This window comes from Chiloscyllium plagiosum, chromosome 9, assembly GCF_004010195.1.
Source record: "Chiloscyllium plagiosum isolate BGI_BamShark_2017 chromosome 9, ASM401019v2, whole genome shotgun sequence".
NCBI classification, from domain to species: domain Eukaryota; kingdom Metazoa; phylum Chordata; class Chondrichthyes; order Orectolobiformes; family Hemiscylliidae; genus Chiloscyllium; species Chiloscyllium plagiosum.
This window is the reverse complement of record NC_057718.1, coordinates 105,110,364-105,132,428: the sequence shown is the minus strand read 5'-3', so window position 1 is coordinate 105,132,428 and position 22,065 is coordinate 105,110,364. Positions and strand designations below refer to the sequence as shown.

Here is a 22,065-nt window from a genome sequence, read left to right as displayed (position 1 = left end):
AACACCGGAGGAAACATCAATGAAGCGCTTCGCAGGAGGCTCCCAAGCACTGATGCTGTCGCCTAGCCAGGGGACGAAACGTTTGCAACAAAAACTTCCAGCTCGGCGAACAGAACCACAACATACCCCTTGTTTCATTAGAGTCAGTCTCGGTACCAGAAACTTGGCTGCTCATGCTACATTCCCCTGAGAGTTCATCCACAAACTCCATCAACAAACACATCGACCTGGACCCAATATACCAACCACTACAGCGGACAGCTGAAACTGACAACCGGAAGCGGCAGGGACAGACCACTATAAACACTGGAGGAAACATCAAAGAAGCGCTTCGCAGGAGGCTCCCAAGCACTGATGATGTCGCCTAGCCAGGGGACAAACCGTTTGCAACAAAAACTTCCAGCTCGGTGAACAGAACCACAACAGTGTGAGGTTCTGCACTTGGGTAGGAAGAAGATGCATTTTTTTTTTATAAATGGGGAAAGGGGGCTTCAGAAATCTGAAGCGCAAAGGGATTTGGAGTCCTAGTTTATAATTCTTAAGGTTAACATGCAGGTTTAGTTGGCAGTTAGGAAGGCAAATGCAATTATGCCATTAATTTCAAGAAGACTAAAATATAAGAGCAGAGATGTACTGTTGAGGCTCTGTTCAGTCTGTATTTGGAATGTTGTGAAGGGTTTTGAGCCCCGTATCTAAGAAAGGATGTCCTGGCATCAGAGGGATCCAGTGGAATTTTACAAGATCGTTCCTGAGAATAAAGGCTTTGTGAAATGAGTGTTTGCAGATTCTGGGTCTGTATTTGATGGAATTAAGAAGGATCGGGGGTGGTGGAATCTGATTGAAACATAGAATACTGACAGGCATGGATAGATGGGACATGGAGATGTATCCAATTATAAAAGAAACTAGGACCTGGTGGTACAGCCTCAAAGTGAATGGAGGATCCTGTAGAAGTGAGATGAGGAGGAAGTTCTTCAGCCAGAGGGTGGTGAATCTGTGGAATTCATTGCCGCAGAGCGCTGAGGAGGCCAAGTCATTGAGTGTATTTAAGACAGAGACAGAGTCTTGATTAGTAAGGGGATCAAGGGTTACAGGGAGAAGGCATGATAATGGGCTTGAGAAGCATATCAGCCATGATTGAATGGCGGGGTAGACTCGATGGGCCAAATAGCCAAAATCTGCTCCTATATCTAATGGTAATTCTTTCCTGTAGAGGGCTAGTGAAGCTGGGTCATGAAATATATTCAGAGCTGAGATAGCTTTTTAATCAGTATGGAAATCCAGGCTTACAGGGAAAGGAAACAGGAAACAGGAGTTGAAACTCATCTCATTGAAATATGGAGCAGACTCAACAGGGTTCTGCTCCTAAATCTTACGATCTTATGACTCAACTACAAAACCTACGCACTGAATTACTGAGGGAATTCTGCAGAGGATTGCCATTTCATGCTTATTGCCAGGGCAATGGAATTTAAAAGTGGACATGTTTTACTACTGTTACACAGCACATGTGGAAGACGATTAAAGTTTTGGTTGCCTTGTTTAAGAAAGGGTGTAAAAACATTAAAGCAGTTCAAAGAAGGTTCGTTTGAAAAATCTCTGAGTTGGGGGTTTGCGGAGATGAGCTTAGGAGAAAAGTTTGGACTGGGCCTGTTAACCATTGAAGTTTAGAAGAACAAGAGGTGACCCGATGCTGAGGAAATATTTACCTCATGAAAGAGGCACTGGAACAGGAGTAGGCCATACAGCCCCTCACATCTGCTCCACGATTCGATGAGATCATGGCTGACCTGGAAGTTAGAAGTAGAGGATACAGTTCAAAAAGACACGTATGACTGAACTGAAGAAAATTTATTTCTCTCGAAGGGTCATGAGTCTTTGGAACACCCTTCCCCACAGAACAAAGGAGGATGGGTCACTGAGTATTTTCTATGCTGTCGACATGAATACATTTTTGACTAACAAAATAATGAAAGTTTATTACTGGTCAGTGGGAATATGGAGTTGACTGGAATTGGAGTTCACAGCTCCACTAGTAAACTCTCTTTGCAAATGACAATAAGGCTATATAGCCTGCCTGGATCAAGTGATCAATTGTTGAGGCATTAGGGGATTTCTGTATGGTTACAGCCTCTGGTGGTGAGGTCTGCAAATGAAGACCGCTGCTACCCTGGCAGTTTTACAGAAGCTGAAAGGTGCCTTGGGAAGTAGCTTTGAGAACTTCCAAGCCTGCCTGCACTATGTTAGCACTCAGGTCAACAGAATGGATCTGGTTAATAGTTGTCCTTTCTCAGTGTGTCGCCATGCTGCTTACTCATCAGCCTGCCCATCGATAACCAGCAGGACCAAACTGCTCCAGCCCAAGTTCAGATGCAGACCTTTCCCAGAAGATCCTAAACAGCTTGAGCTCCTTGACATCAGAAACCAGGGATATCTCAGATGCCTTCATTAGAATTGCATGGACTCTGCACCTTCGAGTGTATTCAGTGGGAAACCAGCAGCAGTATGGGTTGGGATTTACAGGCCAAACATTAGAAGCTTTGCATAAGTCTGCTTTGTTAATGAACATAAATAGATGAATTGGTGAAATCAATGTGTATATTTTTGAACAATGAAGTAATTTTTTTTTGTCAGTATCTGTTGCTATTCATAATCCTCACAATAGTGCAGGGAAACCTGTGAAGTTGACTCCAAAGCAGGATATTGAAATAATGCTTGTAAGAACTGGGACAAAGAAAGAGAAAGAGTTGGTCCTTAACCAAAGGATAATTTTGAGAAATGTCAACTTCCTGTTGCTCATCTCTGGCAGCTCACATTATTGCTCTGAGACCGCATCGTCCTCTTTCTCAACCCCATTTATCTCTTGGGGTTCCACTACTACTTCCAGTTAATGGGCAAAGCAGTTCAGCATGCAACTAATATTAATTAATTTAGATTGAGTCATGTGCACAGGAATACTGGAGTACAGTAAAAAGTAGTCACCATTCTCTAGCGGCATCTTAGTATACAAAACAGGGTTAAAAACAGTCACAAAAAGAAAATCCAGACCATTCCCCCACCCTTTGCCATGAGTCCTCGCTGCCAGAAAAACAAAGCAATAAAGCCCATCCTTCAGTCTGCGAACACTCAGGTGCCCCGGGTCCCCACACGCAGCTGCAGCTAGAACATCACTGCCCCGGCCATCAGGTACCTAGGTCCTGGCACAGCTTGCACCCTGCACTGCTGTCATTGCAACCAGGCTGCCATTCTTGGATGCCATCTTGCCTCCACCAACATCATTCACCATCATGAGTCTGTGCTGGCCCATGGATGCTCTGAATGAAAGAGATCAACCTGAATGGACTAAAGTGGATTTTGTTTCCAGGTGCTCACCCTTTGCATTCTGAGAGCTTTGGGTGTTGTTGGGCTGGATTCCTGTTCTGAACATATGCCCAGGTTTTGTTCAAGCTCCTTGAGCAAGTTGAAGATGGGGTCGTCATTCAATAAAAGTCATTCAATGAACGGGGTGGAACTGGGGGGATACAGAGGACCAGTGCAGTATGAGTGCAACATAACTACAGCCAGGAAACTGGGCACGAACTTGCCTAAAAATATTAAAAGTGAGCTGAACATCACATGAATGTTCCTGTTGAGAAACAGCTGGTTCCTCACTGCAGCCACTCAGGGAGTAGTCCATGGTGCATTGTGCCTGCAGGAATCCAATTATTTACACTACTTCTGCCTGCTTATCAGGTTTCATGGTCATTGGAAGGAACTATTCAGAGAGCTGCCCCATCCTATTGTGTATAGTTAATTCTGCAGACACTAATTTGATATCTAACATAAGAGCAAATCTGGTAAATGTGTTACAATGCAATAATTACAGAAAATTGAGTAACTGGTTCATGTCGAACTATTTCTAAAGACATCAAACTAATACCCATCATGCCATATATTATGCAAAAAGAAAAATGCCTGTTTAGGAAATACTAAAGCGCTAAGCAAATCATTTTGAACTTAAACACAAAATGTTGGAAATACTCAGCAGGTCTGGCACATTCTGTGGACATAACCACAGCAAATGCTTCACAACAATCAACTTTTGGCATTAGAGTTTAACTGTACCATCTTCAGGTCTGGATTTTGAAGAATAGAGTTCTGGAATGTTATTGCAGTTCCATAGAGGCCTAAACAGGACTTAAGCAACACATGAATTCAGCTGGATCACTGCATTTGACAGACAAGTTATATATCAAATCACTGACACTGAGATATATGAAAATCTTCATTAATATTTGAACAGAAGTTTAGAGCATAATATCAGAAAAACATGGCATGTCTCACTCTCTCCCAATCCTTGCCTAGAATCATTAAAACAATTTTCTAGTCAGCCTTTCCTTTTACATAGAAGGTACAGCACAGAAATCGGTCATTCAGCCCAACTCATCAGCGATAGGACATACAGTCCAGCTCAGTCTCCTTCCCATTCCATCCAACTTGTCTCAGGCTTTCACCTCCTGCTCTATTCCCTTTTCACTTTATGTATTCATTTAGTTTTGTTTTGAAAGAATTCCAGCAATTGGCTCCACTATTTTTTTGTCACCTGCAACCACTCACTCTTTCAGTCCCATAACATTTTTATCTGTGCTTTTGTTGCTTTTCCCATTCTTTGAGAAACTCTCCTGGTTTTCTCTATTTTTCTCGACTAGTTTCTCACTCAGTCTTCAACCAGGTCATCCTCTATTTGTCATTCAAAGGTTATGTCACTTAATGTCAGCTACTTCGCAGTAGCACTTTAACCCCCCATATCTTCCAATGTCAATGGATCAGTTTGAGGTTTTTTAAATATTTACAGATGTTGCAGAAGCATTTGGGATGAACTGTGATAAAGGGATCTTTTTATTTAACATTTCTTCAAATGCAGTCACAACTCCAGTAAAAATATACACTACTAAACCCAAACAAGCTGTAACATCATGACCTAACTAGTAAGTGTATACCAATAATTGTCCTCACTGTTACCAAATGTGTGAATCAGATTGTGGATATATAAAAGCCCAATGAAACTTGCCAGACTGACTGCTACTCAGGACAAAAGCAATTGTTGCAACATACATTAAGGGGAAAGTGGAACAGAGATGGGCCACTTAGCTCAGGTGGCTGGATAGCTGGTTTGTGATGCAAAGTGACACCAACAGAATGGGTTCAATTCTTGCACCAGCTGAGGTTACCATGAAGGATCCTCCTTTTCAAGCTCTCCCTTCACCTGAGGCATGGTGACCCTCAGGTTAAACCACCTCCAGTCATCTCTCTTGATCAAGAGAGTAGCCCTATGATCTGGTAGGACTGAAGTGTTATTTGACTTACCATGAAAAGAATTTCGGCAACTCCAACCATTTCCACTTCCCACTCCACTCCTCCCACCACACAAAAACACACACATACGAATAAGATTGACAACAGACAACTAGTTTAACATAGGTGTGTGTAACAAGACTGAAGCAGGGCAAGCAGAATTCTGAAGCTCAAAAGTCCAGATCACAAAGATGAGATGCTGTTGTCTGTATAGTGATGGTTGTCTTCCAATTCAAATGGTTAATCAAGTGAATTTCAAATTCATCCAAGACAAGACCTTTTAAGCTTTCTTAGTTTAAAGAGAAATGGAGATTTCTTGTCTGCAGGCTCTGGACGTTTCTTTCAGTCTGTTGCTCTTGGAACTTGCAGCTTCTTAACTCGCTGCAGCTTAATCAGAGGGCCGTTGTCAAGCAGAATTTCCTCAAGTCAAGATTCTCAATGCTGTTCAGTTTCAAATTCTTCCTCATTGCTTCCAAAAAACATTGTACTGCACAGCTCAATAATATATAACACTTGATCTTCAAGTTGCAAAACTTTCTTGCTATTCCAGCTATAGCAGCCAGACTTGCACTTCACTTTATAATCCCACCACAAAAACAGAAAACATGGTCTAATACTTAGAAATTGCCACCTTTGGAGAAAATTGTCTGCAGCTCAAACTGTGTAAATTTAGTTTAATAGAATCACAGAATGGCCACAAGTGACCATTCAGCCCATCATTTCTATGTCAGCCTTATACTTGAGCAAATAAAAACCGAAAGAACTATGGATGCTGTAAATCAGAAACAAAAATAGAAATTGCTGGAAAAACTCAGCAGGTCTGGCAGTATGTGTGGCGAGAAATCAGAGTTGATGTTTCAAGTTCAGTTACCCTTCCCCAAAACTGGTTTCCCACTGCCAGACCTGCTGAGCTTTTCCAGCAATTTCTATTTTTATTTAGGTTGAACAACTTATCTCATACCATTGTCCTGCCTTTTCCCTGTAGCCTTGAAAATCTAGTTTTTGAAAGCTTCTGCTTCTTTGGCAAAGTTCAACAACATTATATTCTCTTTTATTACAATTAGGCCAGTCTATCGAAGGCATTAATGATATGGCAAACGTCAGCTTCTAAGTCCAGAATGTACTACTTAATTCATTCTTCTAGTGGATGGTTTGACATAGCATTCATTAAACAGTGGAAGTGGGTGTTGCTGTGAAAGGAGGGTGGTAATCTACAGAATCAGCTGCACCTGAAATTGACCTTGTGACTTGTGAAGACACAAGCACGTTGATTAAAAACCAGATGATTTATATCCTTAATAGAACTGTTTATGCCAACAGCAACAAATAAACATGACTGCAATCAAGTTTTTTTTAAAATCCATATATTTGTGCAACATAGAATCACTTACCAAATTTATGGTCAAACAGAATTCATGAATGAGTACGGAATCCACATCTTAAACCCTGAGACAGTTTAATGCACTACTGTCAGTATTATCCATCAGAGCTAGGAAACGTTGCATTACAAGTAACTGGTAATGTTGTGGCCACATTTACATATTTGTCCCTTTTTCTGCAGTGGATGTAAATTGAGAGGGTGAGAAAACAAGTAAGGGAATCAGACAAGGTAGAGAACACAATACATTAAAAAATGCATCAAGTAAATCAGCTCAAATTTGAGAGATTATTTAACTCATTTATGTTAACAAAAGGAGCTGATTCAGCATTTCTTTTCTTCTAAAATTTGCTCTGTAATGAGAAGGTTTATTCTATACAGTAAACTGAATTAAAGGGCAGCAATATCATCAAGTTAAAGGGACAAAGTTAATCATTGCTCAGGGTACAAGTTAGTTGACCAGAATCAGAGAACAGTTTTGCACATCCCAAGATAATATGACTCCACAAAATCAAGACTTTATAAGTTAGCATTCCATATATGCTAAGCATCCCCTACAAATACCTAAAGCTACATACATTTCAGGCAATAATTTAGTACAAAAGACCCGACAGAACTTGAAAGCTGCAATACAGTAAAATAAGCCAGCTTCACACATCCTCAGTTACAGCTTGGAAGTAGTTTAACAGGTAAGCTTGTGTAAACAATTACTGTAATGAAATTCAAGGTGGTACACCTTTATCACTGTGACAGCATGTCAAATGTTATTTTGGCACAATGACATGGAGCACTGGCCATTATTGGGATGTTAAATGCAGACACTTGCACAGAGCTAGCTTTATGCAATTACATTACAGTAGCCTGTTATTACTTTGTAGTAAATAGCTACAAAATATTCAGTGTGCCCAATTCACACGCATTCTTACCCCTAGCCTACTGCTACTGAATAAAACACATGAGGCTTTGTGAAGTTGCATCTACCTTGGGTCTCAACTGTAATCAACAGATCAAAGATCTGTTAATGTTACCTGTAATTAACTCTGCTGATATTCCTTTGGAAGCTAGAGGTAATTATTCTGCCCAACTCCTCTTACACAGATACTACAAGGGTATTGCAGTATCTTATAATGATAGCTCAAAGTAAGAAATCAAACCTTTTGTTCCTAAATTTTAGGATTAAATTCTTTACACAAATGGTGTTGAAACAAGGTGTGTTTTACTGGATCAGACTGCAGCTTCTATGACTAATAGACTATCTTATCAAGTTGCATTAGATTTATTCAGCCCATTACAAATTAGGTCAAATCAGCTAAAAATGAATCCATATTTTATTAAAGCAACACAATCTCCAAATCTTATAACTGGTACTGTATTTGTGAAGAGGACCAACATAAGAGTTGTTCGTTTGTTTTAAATATTTGGGCAACAAGTTTCTGTATTTCAAAATACTTGTGTTTAAGAAATGCAGACATATCAAAAGCAGTTCTGTAGACAACATCAATGAAAACGAGGTTTCTTTCCTCAAGAAGAACTACGAAGTCAGGTTATGTTCCAGAACAGACAAAATCCAAAACCCATGGAATTCATTATAGAAAACTAGCTTATAATTCTCAAAGATATCAAATGTCTTTCTACGATCTGTTTTCCCCTGCAGTTAATAAAGTTGTGTTCTTAGTCAAGAGGTCCCTGGAAGATAAGTCTAACATATCCTTGTTCCCCAGTGAGTTGAGTGGAACAGAAAGGACAGGCTGCATGGAAAGTGTGGGTGCCATGAGGAAGAGGGATTTGGGACCAATAAGTTGTAGTCTTTTCTGAGCAAACATGTCCACAAGGGCTGAACGCATGAGTTGGAGGTCCTGCATCAACATAAAATCCAGCCTCGCTCCCCAGCCACAGTGGAACGTATGGGCCCAATGATCGGCACATAGGACACTCCCTCTCTTTTCCATCTCGCTCATCCTTGTTTCCCCAGTTATGAAAGCCATGTACATGTCCACAGTTAAGATACACCCATGGTTGTTTCTCATCTACATCTTTCCTTTTCATACTGGGGAAGGCCAGTGTATTAAACCCAACCGGACACTGTGGCCTGGCTGCATTGATCTCCTGACGAAGGGCTTCCAGATGTTTAACAGTTGGAGTGTGAGCGAGTCCCTCTGCCGTGCGCCAAAGTAGAGTTGCTCCACACAGATCTATTAAAGAACCATCTTGCAATACATTGGTTTCATTCTCAACCTGTGAAATAAAAACAAAAAGGGAATCAGAAGAACATATTGTGGAGAGGTAATTTGCCATATCATACTCTGGCATAAAGAAACTGATTGTAAACACAAGTCAGCAAAAAGCCGAATCTAAAGTTAAAATGCATCTAGGCTTGTGGAAAAAAGTTCAGTATTAAAGAAACAGTGGCTCCCCAGCCAGCAGTATGGTGGTCAACAAGTGGCAGAGAGTGTGTGGATTATTCAAGTTTAAAATCCTACTTCTTTAACTGAGTACTTCATTCAATTCAAGAAGTCCTCCTTATTGTCTCAATATCTTTTTCTAAGCTTTTTCTGAGTAACTAACCATTCTTCCTCGCTGTTGTGCCGACCTAGTTTCTCTCAGGGTAAAAACATTGCCACAGACAGATATTTCTCTCCAGACTCCTGGCTTGGAATCTTCTGTAAAACCAAGTCTTGGATGCATAACAAGGACACCATTTGTGGTTAAACCATCCATCTGACCATCAGAGGTTTTCCATTTGGCGGCCTTCTCCTGAAAGAGGAGCAGGAGAAAACAAAAATGAATCTCCACTGGGCAAAAGCACTTCAAACCCAATATCATACAGTCAACAGCTTACTTTCAATTTGACTTACTCCAAGAAAAATATTCTTAAATGAGTCAAATCCAGCTGCATATATCCTGGCAGTGTAAGGAAGATTCCTTTCACATATAATACGACAGGCAAATCGGGATATAGTGCTTTGAGCAGACTGGGTATCAGCATTACTCTGACTTCCTGGCACAGTATCCGTCACCACAAAATCAATTGGGCTCTCCGTTGAACGGCCAATCTAATAAAAGACAACAACAGACAAAACATTTCATAAATACAATTCCCTCCATCGGCAGTCATTACTATCATCCTACAAACTTGTTAGTATTAGATGTTGAACTGACAGTAACCATTAGGCTAATTCTAAGTGGTGCAGCACAGACTTAGTTGTGACATGGGTCCCTTAAATGCTTGAGCACAAGAATGATACTTGAAAACTGGGGAGGTGCATACAAAGGCAAAGGTAAAGCACAAGCTCAATCGCAACATACATTGTAGATCTTAAAAAAATCAAAGTTTAGAAATTAAACAAGAATGAAAAATGAAGCAAAAATATACAGCAAGATACAACATCTGAAAAAGAAAATTGACAGGTTACATTTCGTGCAGGGTATCCAACAGAAGGTACTTTCCATATTTTTTCAAACTATTCTCATTTTCTTTTGAATTAAAATGCTTATTCTTCAGAAACCAATGCAGAATAAAATGATCCAAGCAAAGCTGTGTGCTCCAACCCATTTACACCATGGAAGTGCAACACCAGTCTTAACTGGAAGGACTGACCATTCCCAGTTTTCCTGCCAAGATGGAGAACCTAGTTAGAAAGTTCAACTGGGATCAGCCACCTCGAAGAATAAATTTGAATTCAGAGAGCGGCAGTTTAGGAAACTTGAAAGTTCCTCATGATAATTTAGATACAATATGTGGCACTGCAAGGTTACTACCACAATCTGTTCCAAGACAACAAAACAAAACTTTGTCAAGACTATACTCAAGAAGGATTTTGAACCAAGATCCAGGACACAGGCCATGATGGAATTACCCACTTGGCAAGCAATCCAGAACACTGGGTTTTGCACAGTTGAGACGAAGCACCACTGAACCAATCTTTCACTAGAAAGTATTAAAATGCACAGAAGTCAGAAGGATCTTATTCTTGATGATAAGCATGCTCATCACCAGTTGCATACTTGATGAATTATTGTATGCACACTGAACTAGAATTACTTTTGATTGAAGACCAATATAAAAGCGTCCATCCCAAAGACAGATAGCCAGTCTTCTGAATGCAATATTTGGATCCATTTGGAATTTTTCACATGAATGAGAACTCTTGATACATGAAACTTTGTGATCAAGTCAATATTTTACAACATACAAACTTATCAGTTGCGTGATAATCCATCTTTTTAACATGGATAACGTTCTTGCAATACACCTTTCATGGAATCTTTCACAGAATTCTTTTTAAAAATGCCCAATGCTATGCGCTTCAACTACAATTCCTTACAGATGTAGCCACATGGGATTGAGAACTATATTACCATTTACATTGTTCATCAAAATCAAACTGGACCTAGTCTCAGTGATAGCATGCAACAGAGCAAACAACAACCCGTGAATTGGAGTCTCCCTACTTGTGCTCACAGGAACAGTGCAGCTAATTGTTATCAGTGAGCTGAACATTTTACATCATTCATCAAATGAACAACTTACTGGACAACAGAATTAATAATTCAGATAGCCATTTGTAAGAGACCATAGTTTTTCTTTTCTTTTTTGTGACTATAAATTGAATGGAAGTTGGACTACTATGCAATTGAAATATCAGGAGAGTTTTGCAACTTGAAAATCAAGTGCGACATACTTTTAATCTGTGAAATACAATGTTGGTTTTTGAAATAGTTCAAGGAGAATTCTAGATGGAGTCCTTGAGTTAAGGAAATTCTGTTTGATGATCAGCCTCTGATTGGTTGGGCTGTAGCATTAAAAACGTAAATATACACACCCGCAGAGAAGGAGATGTTTCAGGATGGTATGAGGAAAAGTTGCAATACATTATCCTATTTACCTCCTTATAGCACTGAAAATAAATGCTGACTGACTGTACATTTCAGACTAAAACACAAATCAAATCACACATATTGCAAGATAAATTTACATAAAAGTAAAATAAAGTCGAACACCAAGTTCAACATTATTTTCAACAATGAACACCAGAATCTGGAGTTATTTTGAAATGTTTCACAATTCAGATTTCTTCACTCAGATCTTATAATCTACATTAGGAATACTGCTGTTTCCTACTGCCACTTAGAATTCCATCCCATCAGTAATAATTAACAACATGACATAATTTATGGTAAAAATTGGTGACAGATACATCTAGTCTTCACAGCATTCAATGTCTTCTTTTGTATGTCATTTATATAAATGATGTAGATGAGAACATAGAAGGTGTGGTTAGTAAGTTTGTGGATAACACCAAAATTGGTAGTATAGCAGACAGTGAAGAAGATTTTCTAAGGTTACGAAAGGACCTTGATCATATGGGTCAATGGGCTGAAAAATGACAGATGGAGTTCAATCTGAATAAATACAAAGTATTGCATTTTGGTACAACAAACAAGGGTAGGACTTATACAATTAATGGTAGGGCCTCGGGTTGTGTTGTAGAACAGAGGGACCTAGGAGTACAGGGTGGATTATTTTTTAATATTTGCATTACATATAGACAGGGTGGTTAAAAAGATGTTTGGCATACTTGCCTTCATTGCTCAGTCCTTTTGAGCATAAGGGTTGGGACATTATGTTGAGGTTGTACAATACATTGGTGTGGCCTCTTCTGGAGGACTATGTCCAGTTTTCATCCCCCAGTTATAGGAAGGAAATTATCAAACTGGAGAGGGTTCAGAAGAGATTTACCAGATATGGAAGGTTTGAGTTACAAAGAAAGGCTGGAATGTTTTTCACTGGAGAATAGGAGGTTGAGTGGTGATCTGGCAGAAGTTTATAAAATAATGAGAGGTATAGACAGCGTTGATGGCAGTTGTCTTTTTCCTGAGATGGGAATTTTAAGATCAGGGGCACATTTTTAAGGTGAGAGGACAGAGATTTTAAAAAAGACTTGAAGCAATTTTTTTTAAAACAGAGGGTGCTTCGCATGTGGAATAAACTTCCAGAGCAAGTGGTGGATGTGGGTACAATTACAATGTTTAAAAGACATTTGAATGGATAGAGTCATAGAGACATACAGCACAGAAACAAACCTTTCGGTCAACTCATCCATGCCAACCAAATATCCTCACCTAATCTAGTCCCACCTGCCAGCATTTGGCCCATATCTCTCCAAACCCTTCCTATTCATATACCTATCCAGACGCCTTTTAAATGCTGCAATTGTACCAGCCTCCACTACCTCCAATCTGGCAGCTCATTCCGTACATGCATCACCCTCTGGGTGAAAAAGTTGCCCCTTTGTTCCCTTTATATCTTTCCCCTCTCACCCTATACCTGTGCCCTCTAGTTCTGGACTCCCCCAACCCAGGGAAAAAACTTTGTCTATTTATCGTATCCATGTCCCTCATGATTTTATAAACCTCTATACGGTCACCCCTCAGCCTCCGACGCTCCAGGGAAAACAGCCCTAGCCTGTTCAGCCTCTCCCTATAGCTCAAATCCTCCAACCCTGGCAACATCCTTGTAAATCTTTTCTGAACCCTTTCAAGTTTCACAACATCTTTCCGATAGGTAGGAGACCAGAATTGAATGCAATATTTCAAAGGTTGCCTAACCAACGTCCTGTACAGCCGCAACATGACCTCCCGACTCCTGTATTCAATACTCTGACCAACAAAGGAAAGCATACCAAACACCTTCTTCACTATCCTATCTACCTGCGACTCTATTTTCAAGGATCTATGAACCTGCACTCCAAGGTCTCTTTATTCAGCAACTCTCCCTAGGACCTTTCCATTAAGTGTATAAGTCCTGCTAAGATTTGTTTTACCAAAATGCAGCACCTCACATTTACCCAAATTAAACACCATCTGCCATTCCTCAGCCCATTGGCCCATCTGATCAAGATCGTGTTGTAATCGGAGATAACCCTCTTCGCTGTCCACTACACCTCCAATTTTGGTGTCATCAGCAAACTTACTAACTGTGCCTCCTATGTTCACAACCAAATCATTTATATAAATGATGAAAAGTAGTGGACCCAGCATTGATCCTTGTAGCACACCACTGGTGAACTGGAAAGGTTTGGATGGATATGGCCAGGAGCAGGCAGGTGGAACTAGGTGAGTTTGGGATTATGCTTCGCATGGACTGGTTGGACCAAAGGATCTGTTTCTGTGCCGTATGACTCTAAAAGCTGCTTTTATAATGAGTTTATTTCACAAATAAAAACTACACTTGGTTACCTCAAATGTCAGAGATCAGCACATCCTGTACCATGAAGATGTTGAGCCTTTAATCTAAATTACGTACATCCTTTTAAGATCCTATTTTAAAAACATTTAAAATATTGCAGCCTAGCTGATTCATATGAAAATACATAAAAGATAATCAGCTGTGGAATTTTAACTAGGCCAAAGTCATATTCAACTACCTGTAATGTTTCACTTGTACGAGAACATTAATGCTTAATAAAACAAAACACAAGTTACCTGGAACATATCTGTATTGTTGTCATGTGTATATTCTACCACCACTGTCTGAGCACGTGAGAGTGTATATGAAATACTGTGTTGGTCCTTGTTATTTATTGCCTATTAAAAAATTAAAGAAAGACTATATTAAACAAAAGGAAAATGATGAGATTAAAGAAGTACGTTTCCAGCAAATAGATCCACTTTCTTGCAAACTTTAAAGATAGCTCAGATTTTTGAGCTTTCACATTACCAAACCATTCCAGTTAAACTGGGATGATCCTGCCCACACAGATCCTACAACAATCACCACATCCACCATCTCCATCAGGTTCACTGGAAAAATGGAAAGAGGACTGCAATTTTATCACCCACTACTTTCAGTCCATCAACAACTGCCAAATGATATATCACATTCATCATCAGTCTCTTTCTTAGTAATTGTGTTCATTCCTTTCATAAACTCCTTAAAATGTTAACAACGGTTTCCTTCTTATTTGGGGGTATCATGTGGAGAAGCTGGAAGCATGGACACCTTGGTGCCAACCAACAATCCAGAGTTCAGCCAGGTGATTGGACTCCACTTGCCCCCAATCATATTGAATGGTGTGAAAGTCTGGTGCCTTTCAATGAACAGCCAGAATTTTCAACACAACTGAGATGCATCATGAGCAACTCCTTCATTGCTCAAACATAGGTTTCAGACATCGCTAATGCGCACAGAACAGTGACACTGAGAAAATAAGTGCTTTAAATAAGTGCATCTAGGTATCAAGTATCAATTAACTTTGTAACCATTGGGGGGGGAAGCATCATAGCCAATTTTAAATTTGTTCTTATTTGACATGTTCTCACACAGTTCAGCCAGGATTAAGTGGACTGTTTCTCATTCGCAGCCCAAGATTCACCAGAGGTCCTTAAACAGCACTTTCCAAAACTATCAGCCACTTCCACCCAGAAGGACAAGGGCAGCAGATACATGGGAACACCATCCCCCTACAAGTTCCCTTCCAAGCCACTCACCATCCTGACTTGGAAATATATCACCATTTCTTCACTGTCACTAGGTCAAAATCCTGGAATTCCCTCCCTAAGGGCATTGTGGGTCAATCACAGCAAGTGGACTGCAGCAGTTTAAAAGCCAGCTCCCCACCACCTTCTCAAAGGCAACTAGGGACAGGCAATAAATGTTGGCCAGCCAGTGACGCCCACTTCCACAAATGAATAAAAACAAATGCACTCCACAATCTGGGCACAAACCAGGAATGTTAAAGATCTGTAATGTGAATCTGCACAGAAAGTTTGAATATATACCTATTAAACCAGCAGGGCATCCCTCCCATTGCCAGTCTCAAAGGTAAATGGGAAGAAAATGAATTTGAATTCATCTGCTTTCAGCCCCCAGTGAAAAAGTGCTGATGCAGGAAAAGCTGGAAGATTTGAATAGTATCTATAAAAAGCACATCACTCTTCTGCTATGAAATCCACCCACATTTAATTTATGTGGCATCACAGAGTGAGGAACATGCCAAAAAGATGTCAGATCTTTATACTTTCAAATCAGCATCATTAATTAAACTCTAAATGAATTGCTCTGATCACTGAACTGTAAGAAGTGACATATGTTACCCTGTAACTTGCATTCAAATTATGCTTGAAACCAAACACACAAAAAAAATCAAATTTACAACACATTTTCTAACCTAATGTGGACTATGGGGAGCTGACTCCAAACAATGGTTCCACAATCGACTCAATTTCTTGACATGAACTTTGTGACATTCAGATCGTTCTAGATTAAATTTATTATTTTTTGACCCCCATCTCTTTTTATGGGGCCTAGTTTGTTTTTCTTTCTTCAGTAGAAAGAGTATAGATAAGACAGACTTAGTCTTGGGTCTGAATATTGCTATTAACTTTCTACCATTGAAAATGGTGCACATGAATATTTCAAATGTAGCACTGGAATTAATATGAAATAAGACTCCATCTGTGCAAAAATTACTTTTTCTTCCTTCCATAACACATTAATAATTTCAGAAGTTGGCATGAAGTTTCATCTCTGTCTTCAGCCCACTGATTTCTTCAGTACAAGTTGGAAATATCGGTCCAGTGAATCTCCCGAATCCCCAGTTCTCTTTCTCACTAAAACAAGCTCCAAACGAAATACAAAGAAATCACACCCATGAAGAGGGAATGGTTTTATTTTAACCCACTATGCCTTTTTAGTGTTTGCAGCCTAAGAGAGTTCAGGATAAACAATGTTCCAGTGTATTCATCAACCGAAAACTGCATTTGAAGTACCTTCTCTGCTTGAGGGGTACAGGTAACATGCACTGTACTTGGTTTCACACCATTTGGCTTTGGCCTTTTAAACAAAGCAAATCTGCTTTTTCTTCGTCCTCGGTCTCCATTTGGGAGCGATCCATTGTACCTTGTAAGACAGAAGGAGAAATCTAACACTTGAAAATATTGCAATTAAATATTTACAATTCAAGCTAAACCCCAAACTCTGGTTACTGTAAATAATTAAATTCTCTCCTACTTTCAGGGCAAGTTTCATTAGATAGATTAACTCTTCAGGTGCCAAAAGTTCACATACCAGATTCTTTTGTTTCAAATTTAAACCAGTACAGATAATACCAGAAACATATTGCATAGGCATAATTCAGCAGTGCATCTTTTACCATGACTGGACAAGTTATTTAACTAAAAATACTTGCAAGACATTTTACCTGTGGAACAAAGAAGTCAAATTAATCCACACTCCCCACATGTCCCAGGTAACAGAACACATCACCTCCATCCTAACACATCTGCACATATGACGTACAAACATCAGGCATTTAGAGTATTCTATAAACTACAATCTTGGAAATATTAATAAAAAAAGCAATGGCACTGCAAAAATATGGATCTGACTCAGTTAGTTATTGAAGCAAGCAGCACCTATGTTAATAGGTGGCAACAAGTGAAGCTGCCTGTATCATTGAAGTCTTCATTTCATAGGAGAACTGCCCCACATATCTCACATCAATAAAGACAAAATAGGAATCCACTGAGTAACAAGTTCACATTCCCAAAAAGCACAAGGAAAATGGAAAGAGAATTTGGATGAAAAGAGGGGGACAAGTTGGAAACACTATTACTCTTTTTGGTTACATGTCACCGTTTTCCAGATAGGAGTGAAACCAAAACACTGATTATCTACAATCACACTCAAGCCACAAGTGCTATCCTACCAAGGGATTTTCACCAGTCTTTAGTTACAAAATTGTTTCAAACCACAAGGAATGCCCACTATGCTCTGCTATCAGGATACAATAAGTAACAGTAAGAGATGGCAACCATTGAAGGAGAAATCGAAAAGGATGAAGTGCTAAATTGCATAATGCTTTGCACTTCTTTCTCTTTCAGGGCCTTCTAAGAAGCTACCTCTTCAAGCTCACGATTACCAAAATGGAAGATGAGCAAAGGAGTGGAGGGCAAGGATGAAGAAGAAAAGCAAGCCAAAATGGGAGTTGAGAGGCACATCATCCCAGCTATACAGATATAAAAGCATATCCTATTTAGTCTGTTATTAAACAGACTCACTCTGATCAAACAGTGCATAATCTTAAATATCATGTAGCCGCCTCAGGCGACTGACTGTGTGGAGTTTGCACATTCTCCCCGTGTCTGCGTGGGTTTCCTCCAGGTGCTCCGGTTTCCTCCCACAGTCCAAAGATGTGCAGGCCAGGTGAATCGGCAATGCTAAATTGCCCGTAGTGTTAGGTAAGGGGTAAATGTAGGGGTATGGGTGGGTTGCGCTTCGGCGGGTCGGTGTGGACTTGTTGGGCCGAAGGGCCTGTTTCCACACTGTAATGTAATCTAATCTAATCTAATCTAATCTAAAGATCTCCAACAAAAACAAGCGTAAGTGTCATATTGTACCAAGGAACTATTAATGTACAGGGATATTCAAAAACAGAACAAATTTAAAGATAAAAGAAAAAGAACAAACTGAGGATGCTGGAGATCTGAAACAAAAACAGAAATTGCTGGAAGATCTTAGCAGGTCAGGCAGCTTCTGTAGACAGGAATCAGAGTTAACGTTTCGGGTTCAGTGACCCTTCTTCATATTCAAAGACTTTGTATCTTAATGCAGAAAGCATTCCGAATAAGGTGGACAAATTGATGGTACACATCAAGGGAAATGAATTAGTCATTACAGAAGTATTGTTACAAGAACATCAAAACTGTACAGTGGCTCAGTGGTTAGCACTGCTGCCTCACAGCACCAGGGTCCCAGGTTCGATTCCCACCTTGGGCGACTGTCTGTGTGGAGTTTACACATTCTCCCCGTGTCTACGTGGGTTTCCTCCGGGTGCTTCAGTTTCCTCCCACAACCCAAAGATGTGCGGGTCAGGTGAATTGGCCATGCTAAATTGCCCGAAGTGTTAGGTACATTAGTCAGAGGAAAATGGGTCTGGGTGGGTCCCTCCCTCCCCGGAGGGTGGGTGTGGACTTGTTGGGCGGAAGGGCCTGTTGCCACACTGTAGGGAATCCAATCTTAAAAATAACTGGGAGCTTTAAGTTCAGGACATTTGACCTTTCCGAGAAACACGACGAGAGGAACAGGTGGTGGGTGGGCATTATTAATAAGAGTTGAAACGAGGCCAGATGAGAGAGATGACCTAGGCTCAAATGTTGCAGAGTCCATTTGGGCAGAGGTAAGAAACAAGGGAAAGATGACATTGGTATGAGTGGTATACAGACCCCAAATAAAATAACTAACCTTCTCACCAGGGCATTCATTATGGGAGCAGACATGATCAACTTGAAAAAGAAGAGATCAGGCTGCCAACAGAAGCTCTCAATCTGACCTTTCTCCATGGCAACATGATGGGGAAGGTCAACCTAGGATAAGGCAACTCCAGGACCTTTGACAGTCATAGTACAGTCTAACAGGGTTGTGTTCCAGCACTGACACTCTGACATATTCTTCTCCTGATGAAGAGTTTATGCTTGAAACCTCAATTCTCTTCCTCCTCGGATGCTGCCTGACCAGCTGTGCTTTTCCAGCACCACACTCTCGACTCTCATCTCCAGCGTCTGCAGTCCTCACTTTCTTCCACATTCTTCTCTTTGCTGCTGTCACCGATCTTCAGGTCATTTTATAGAGGGTACCTACCTGTACACAGAGGAACCCCGATTATCTGAATATTGGATTACCTGGCAAGATCGCAAGGTCCCAATGCTTGGCTAAACTTATGTTTTCCAGCATTCGATTATCCGGAATTTGATTAACTGAACAAAATACTCCCCGCCCATGTCCTTTGGATAATTGAGGTTCCTCTGTACCAGAACTGACTGAAGGTTGTTCAGCCATGCTCATTTGAGATCTAAATCAAAGGATGCCTTGTTCTTAAAGACCGGCTTGGCACTGATGATGCAGTATGAATAGTTGATACAGAAGAACACCTGAAACAGCAAATGGACCAACTCTACCACTCCTGGAAGAGTTTGGTTTGACCCATCAGCATCAGGAAGACAAATGATCCAGGATATTTCTATCAGCATTGCTGATGTGGTGCTGGAGATTATTGAGAACTTCACACATCTCAGCTCCAAAATCACCAGCAATGCCACTCAATGCTAAAATCAAAACAGTACAATTTTTGCAATGTGGGAGATGTCGAAGTTGTGGAACAACAGCCACCTGATTGAGAACACAAAAGTCTAGCAATCCAACACTCCTCTACCGTGCTGAGAGTTGATAAATGTCCTCGGCAAAAGAGAAGATGAACAGTTTTCACGTTCACTGCGTTGAGTTAACAGTGAGTTTATGTTGTTGGAATTAGTACACTTCAGGATCTCAAGTTGTTGACCTTGTCCTGATTAAGAGATGTTGACATTCATCTGAGACAGTGAAGGCATCAAATATGCTATCAGCATCTCTTAGCAGGACAAGGTCAATAACTCAAGAGATCCTGAAGTGTGCCGAGTCCATCGACATAAACTCGCTAAACCAACGATTAGCCACATTCATTTGATGGATGACATCCCAGGTACAAAATCAAAGACCTCTATACAATGGAAGGCTGCCAAAGAATTGCCATCTATTAATCTTATTCACTTCATCACTGTGCCAAGTTTAACAATTTAACCCCAAGACAGGGACAAAGTAAATAATAAGGACAAGTGCCTGCATTGCTTTTTAAGTTCAACTCACCTGCATATTCTCTGTTTTGTACGCTGATGGTTTACTTTAAAATGAAACTTTTTAAAGGCTTCAATGTGATCATTTTAATTAGACTTTTTTTTGGCAACTTCATAAACTAACTGCTTCATACTTTTTTTTAATATGCCACTTCTCTTCAGATTTAATAGCCAGGAAATATGCAGAATATGACAGTAATTTATCGCAGGCAAAGAGATCCAAGGTGAGCCCAATCTAAACCACTTGTTCCTCACCGTAAACACATACCCTCTGGTCTTAGACATAGAGAATGATCTATACTCTGTCTATACCTCTCAATTTTGTATCCCACAATCAGATTCCCCCTTCAGCCTGAGACTATGGACCAAGTGTGGTTCAATGGGATTAGTGTAGTTTGGTGTTCATTGGTTGACATAAACGTGGTGGGCCGAAGGGCCTATTTCTATGCTGTATGACTCTACAGAAGTATTTCAGAATTTAGGGAAACCTATCCAGTTTGAAATCATAAGTAAAAGAGGAAAACAACATTAGAAAAAGAATAATCTGTAAACATGCTGAGTTTCTCAAAAATCAAGATTAAATCATCTCAACTAACAACAACCTTCGTTGATATTATTTAAAAGTACTCTGCTTTATAGAGAAATTGTTTTAATAAAACTCTGTCAGGTCAAAGGAGGAGATACTGTTGTCACTAGGAGATGAAAAGGTCGGTCGACGTTTAGTAGTTTTAAAGGAGGACTACCATATTTTAAACCATATTTTATAAATAGCAAATTGTTTAAATATATATCAAAAGGGCAGGGATCAGTGCTTTGGGACAAAATGTTTAATAATCAGTAATTCCTTCTATTTCTCCCTTAATTACACATGCAATGCTTACCCTAACACAATGATTTCTCCATATTTAATGGGTGTTTTGGTGGATGAAGAAAGATTTTCTTGATCAGGAGAAAACATGAGCTGGGCGAGGTGGTTTAGCACACTTTGGACTTTTCTTCAGAGTTTGGAATCTTGACACTGATTTTTCATTATTTGTTTTCAAAGCTTCTGTAAATAAATAGAACAGAATTTACTACAATCCACATGGAGAGTTCATAATATTCTGTACAGTGTAACTATTTAACAAACAAACATTCACAGATACATAGTGCACAAGATGATGAATCTATTATAATAAATCATTGGTATAAACATGCAGGAAAACACAGAGCAAATTCACAAGAAAATCAATTAGAGAAAATATTTATGCAACAGTAAGAAGGCTCCCAATTGAATTGTACATGCCTTTTACAACAGCAAAAGGAAAATGTGAAACATCTGACTTCTTTGCCTTCAGCAATCATTTCCCTTGGATTAAAAATTATAGGATAAAAATTTAACTTTTAACTCAACAGTCATGCTGGATTCACTTTTATTTCAAGTTGCTTTTCTAGTACAATTATTGTACAGAAATGGTTAAGCAACCTATTAAAATTTAATCTTGCCTACATAGAAATCATCCATTATTCACTGTTTTCCTAGTCTTGGAAATTGAGGAACACACTGTTGTTACAGGAAGGATAACGAAATGTGCATGTGAAGTGCAACTTCCTTATAGTATGTAGTCAGTAAATAGAAAATATAAACCCAGGGCAGAAAGCAGCACGTTTGTACAAGTGCATTGTAACAATTAAGTCATGAAAAT

At 39.7% G+C, this 22,065-nt stretch overlaps 1 protein-coding gene across 3 annotated transcripts in view; it reads right to left on the bottom strand.

Moving 5' to 3' along the window:
- Nucleotides 1–6,986: 6,986 nt before the first annotated feature.
- peli1b (pellino E3 ubiquitin protein ligase 1b) overlaps nucleotides 6,987–22,065 on the bottom strand; it is a 35,018-nt gene continuing 19,939 nt past the window's right edge. For 2 of the 3 annotated variants that reach the window (XM_043696709.1, XM_043696711.1), the window contains exons 2-7: nucleotides 21,262–21,428; nucleotides 16,484–16,613; nucleotides 14,198–14,299; nucleotides 9,568–9,765; nucleotides 9,278–9,466; nucleotides 6,987–8,947 (exon numbers count right to left, since the gene is read on the bottom strand). In XM_043696709.1, the coding sequence (XP_043552644.1) occupies nucleotides 8,384–8,947; nucleotides 9,278–9,466; nucleotides 9,568–9,765; nucleotides 14,198–14,299; nucleotides 16,484–16,613; nucleotides 21,262–21,338 (1,260 nt within the window). In that variant the 5' untranslated portion in view covers nucleotides 21,339–21,428 and the 3' untranslated portion in view covers nucleotides 6,987–8,383. The remainder of the gene's footprint in view (nucleotides 8,948–9,277; nucleotides 9,467–9,567; nucleotides 9,766–14,197; nucleotides 14,300–16,483; nucleotides 16,614–21,261; nucleotides 21,429–22,065) is intronic. The other variant, XM_043696710.1, reaches the window with a different exon arrangement.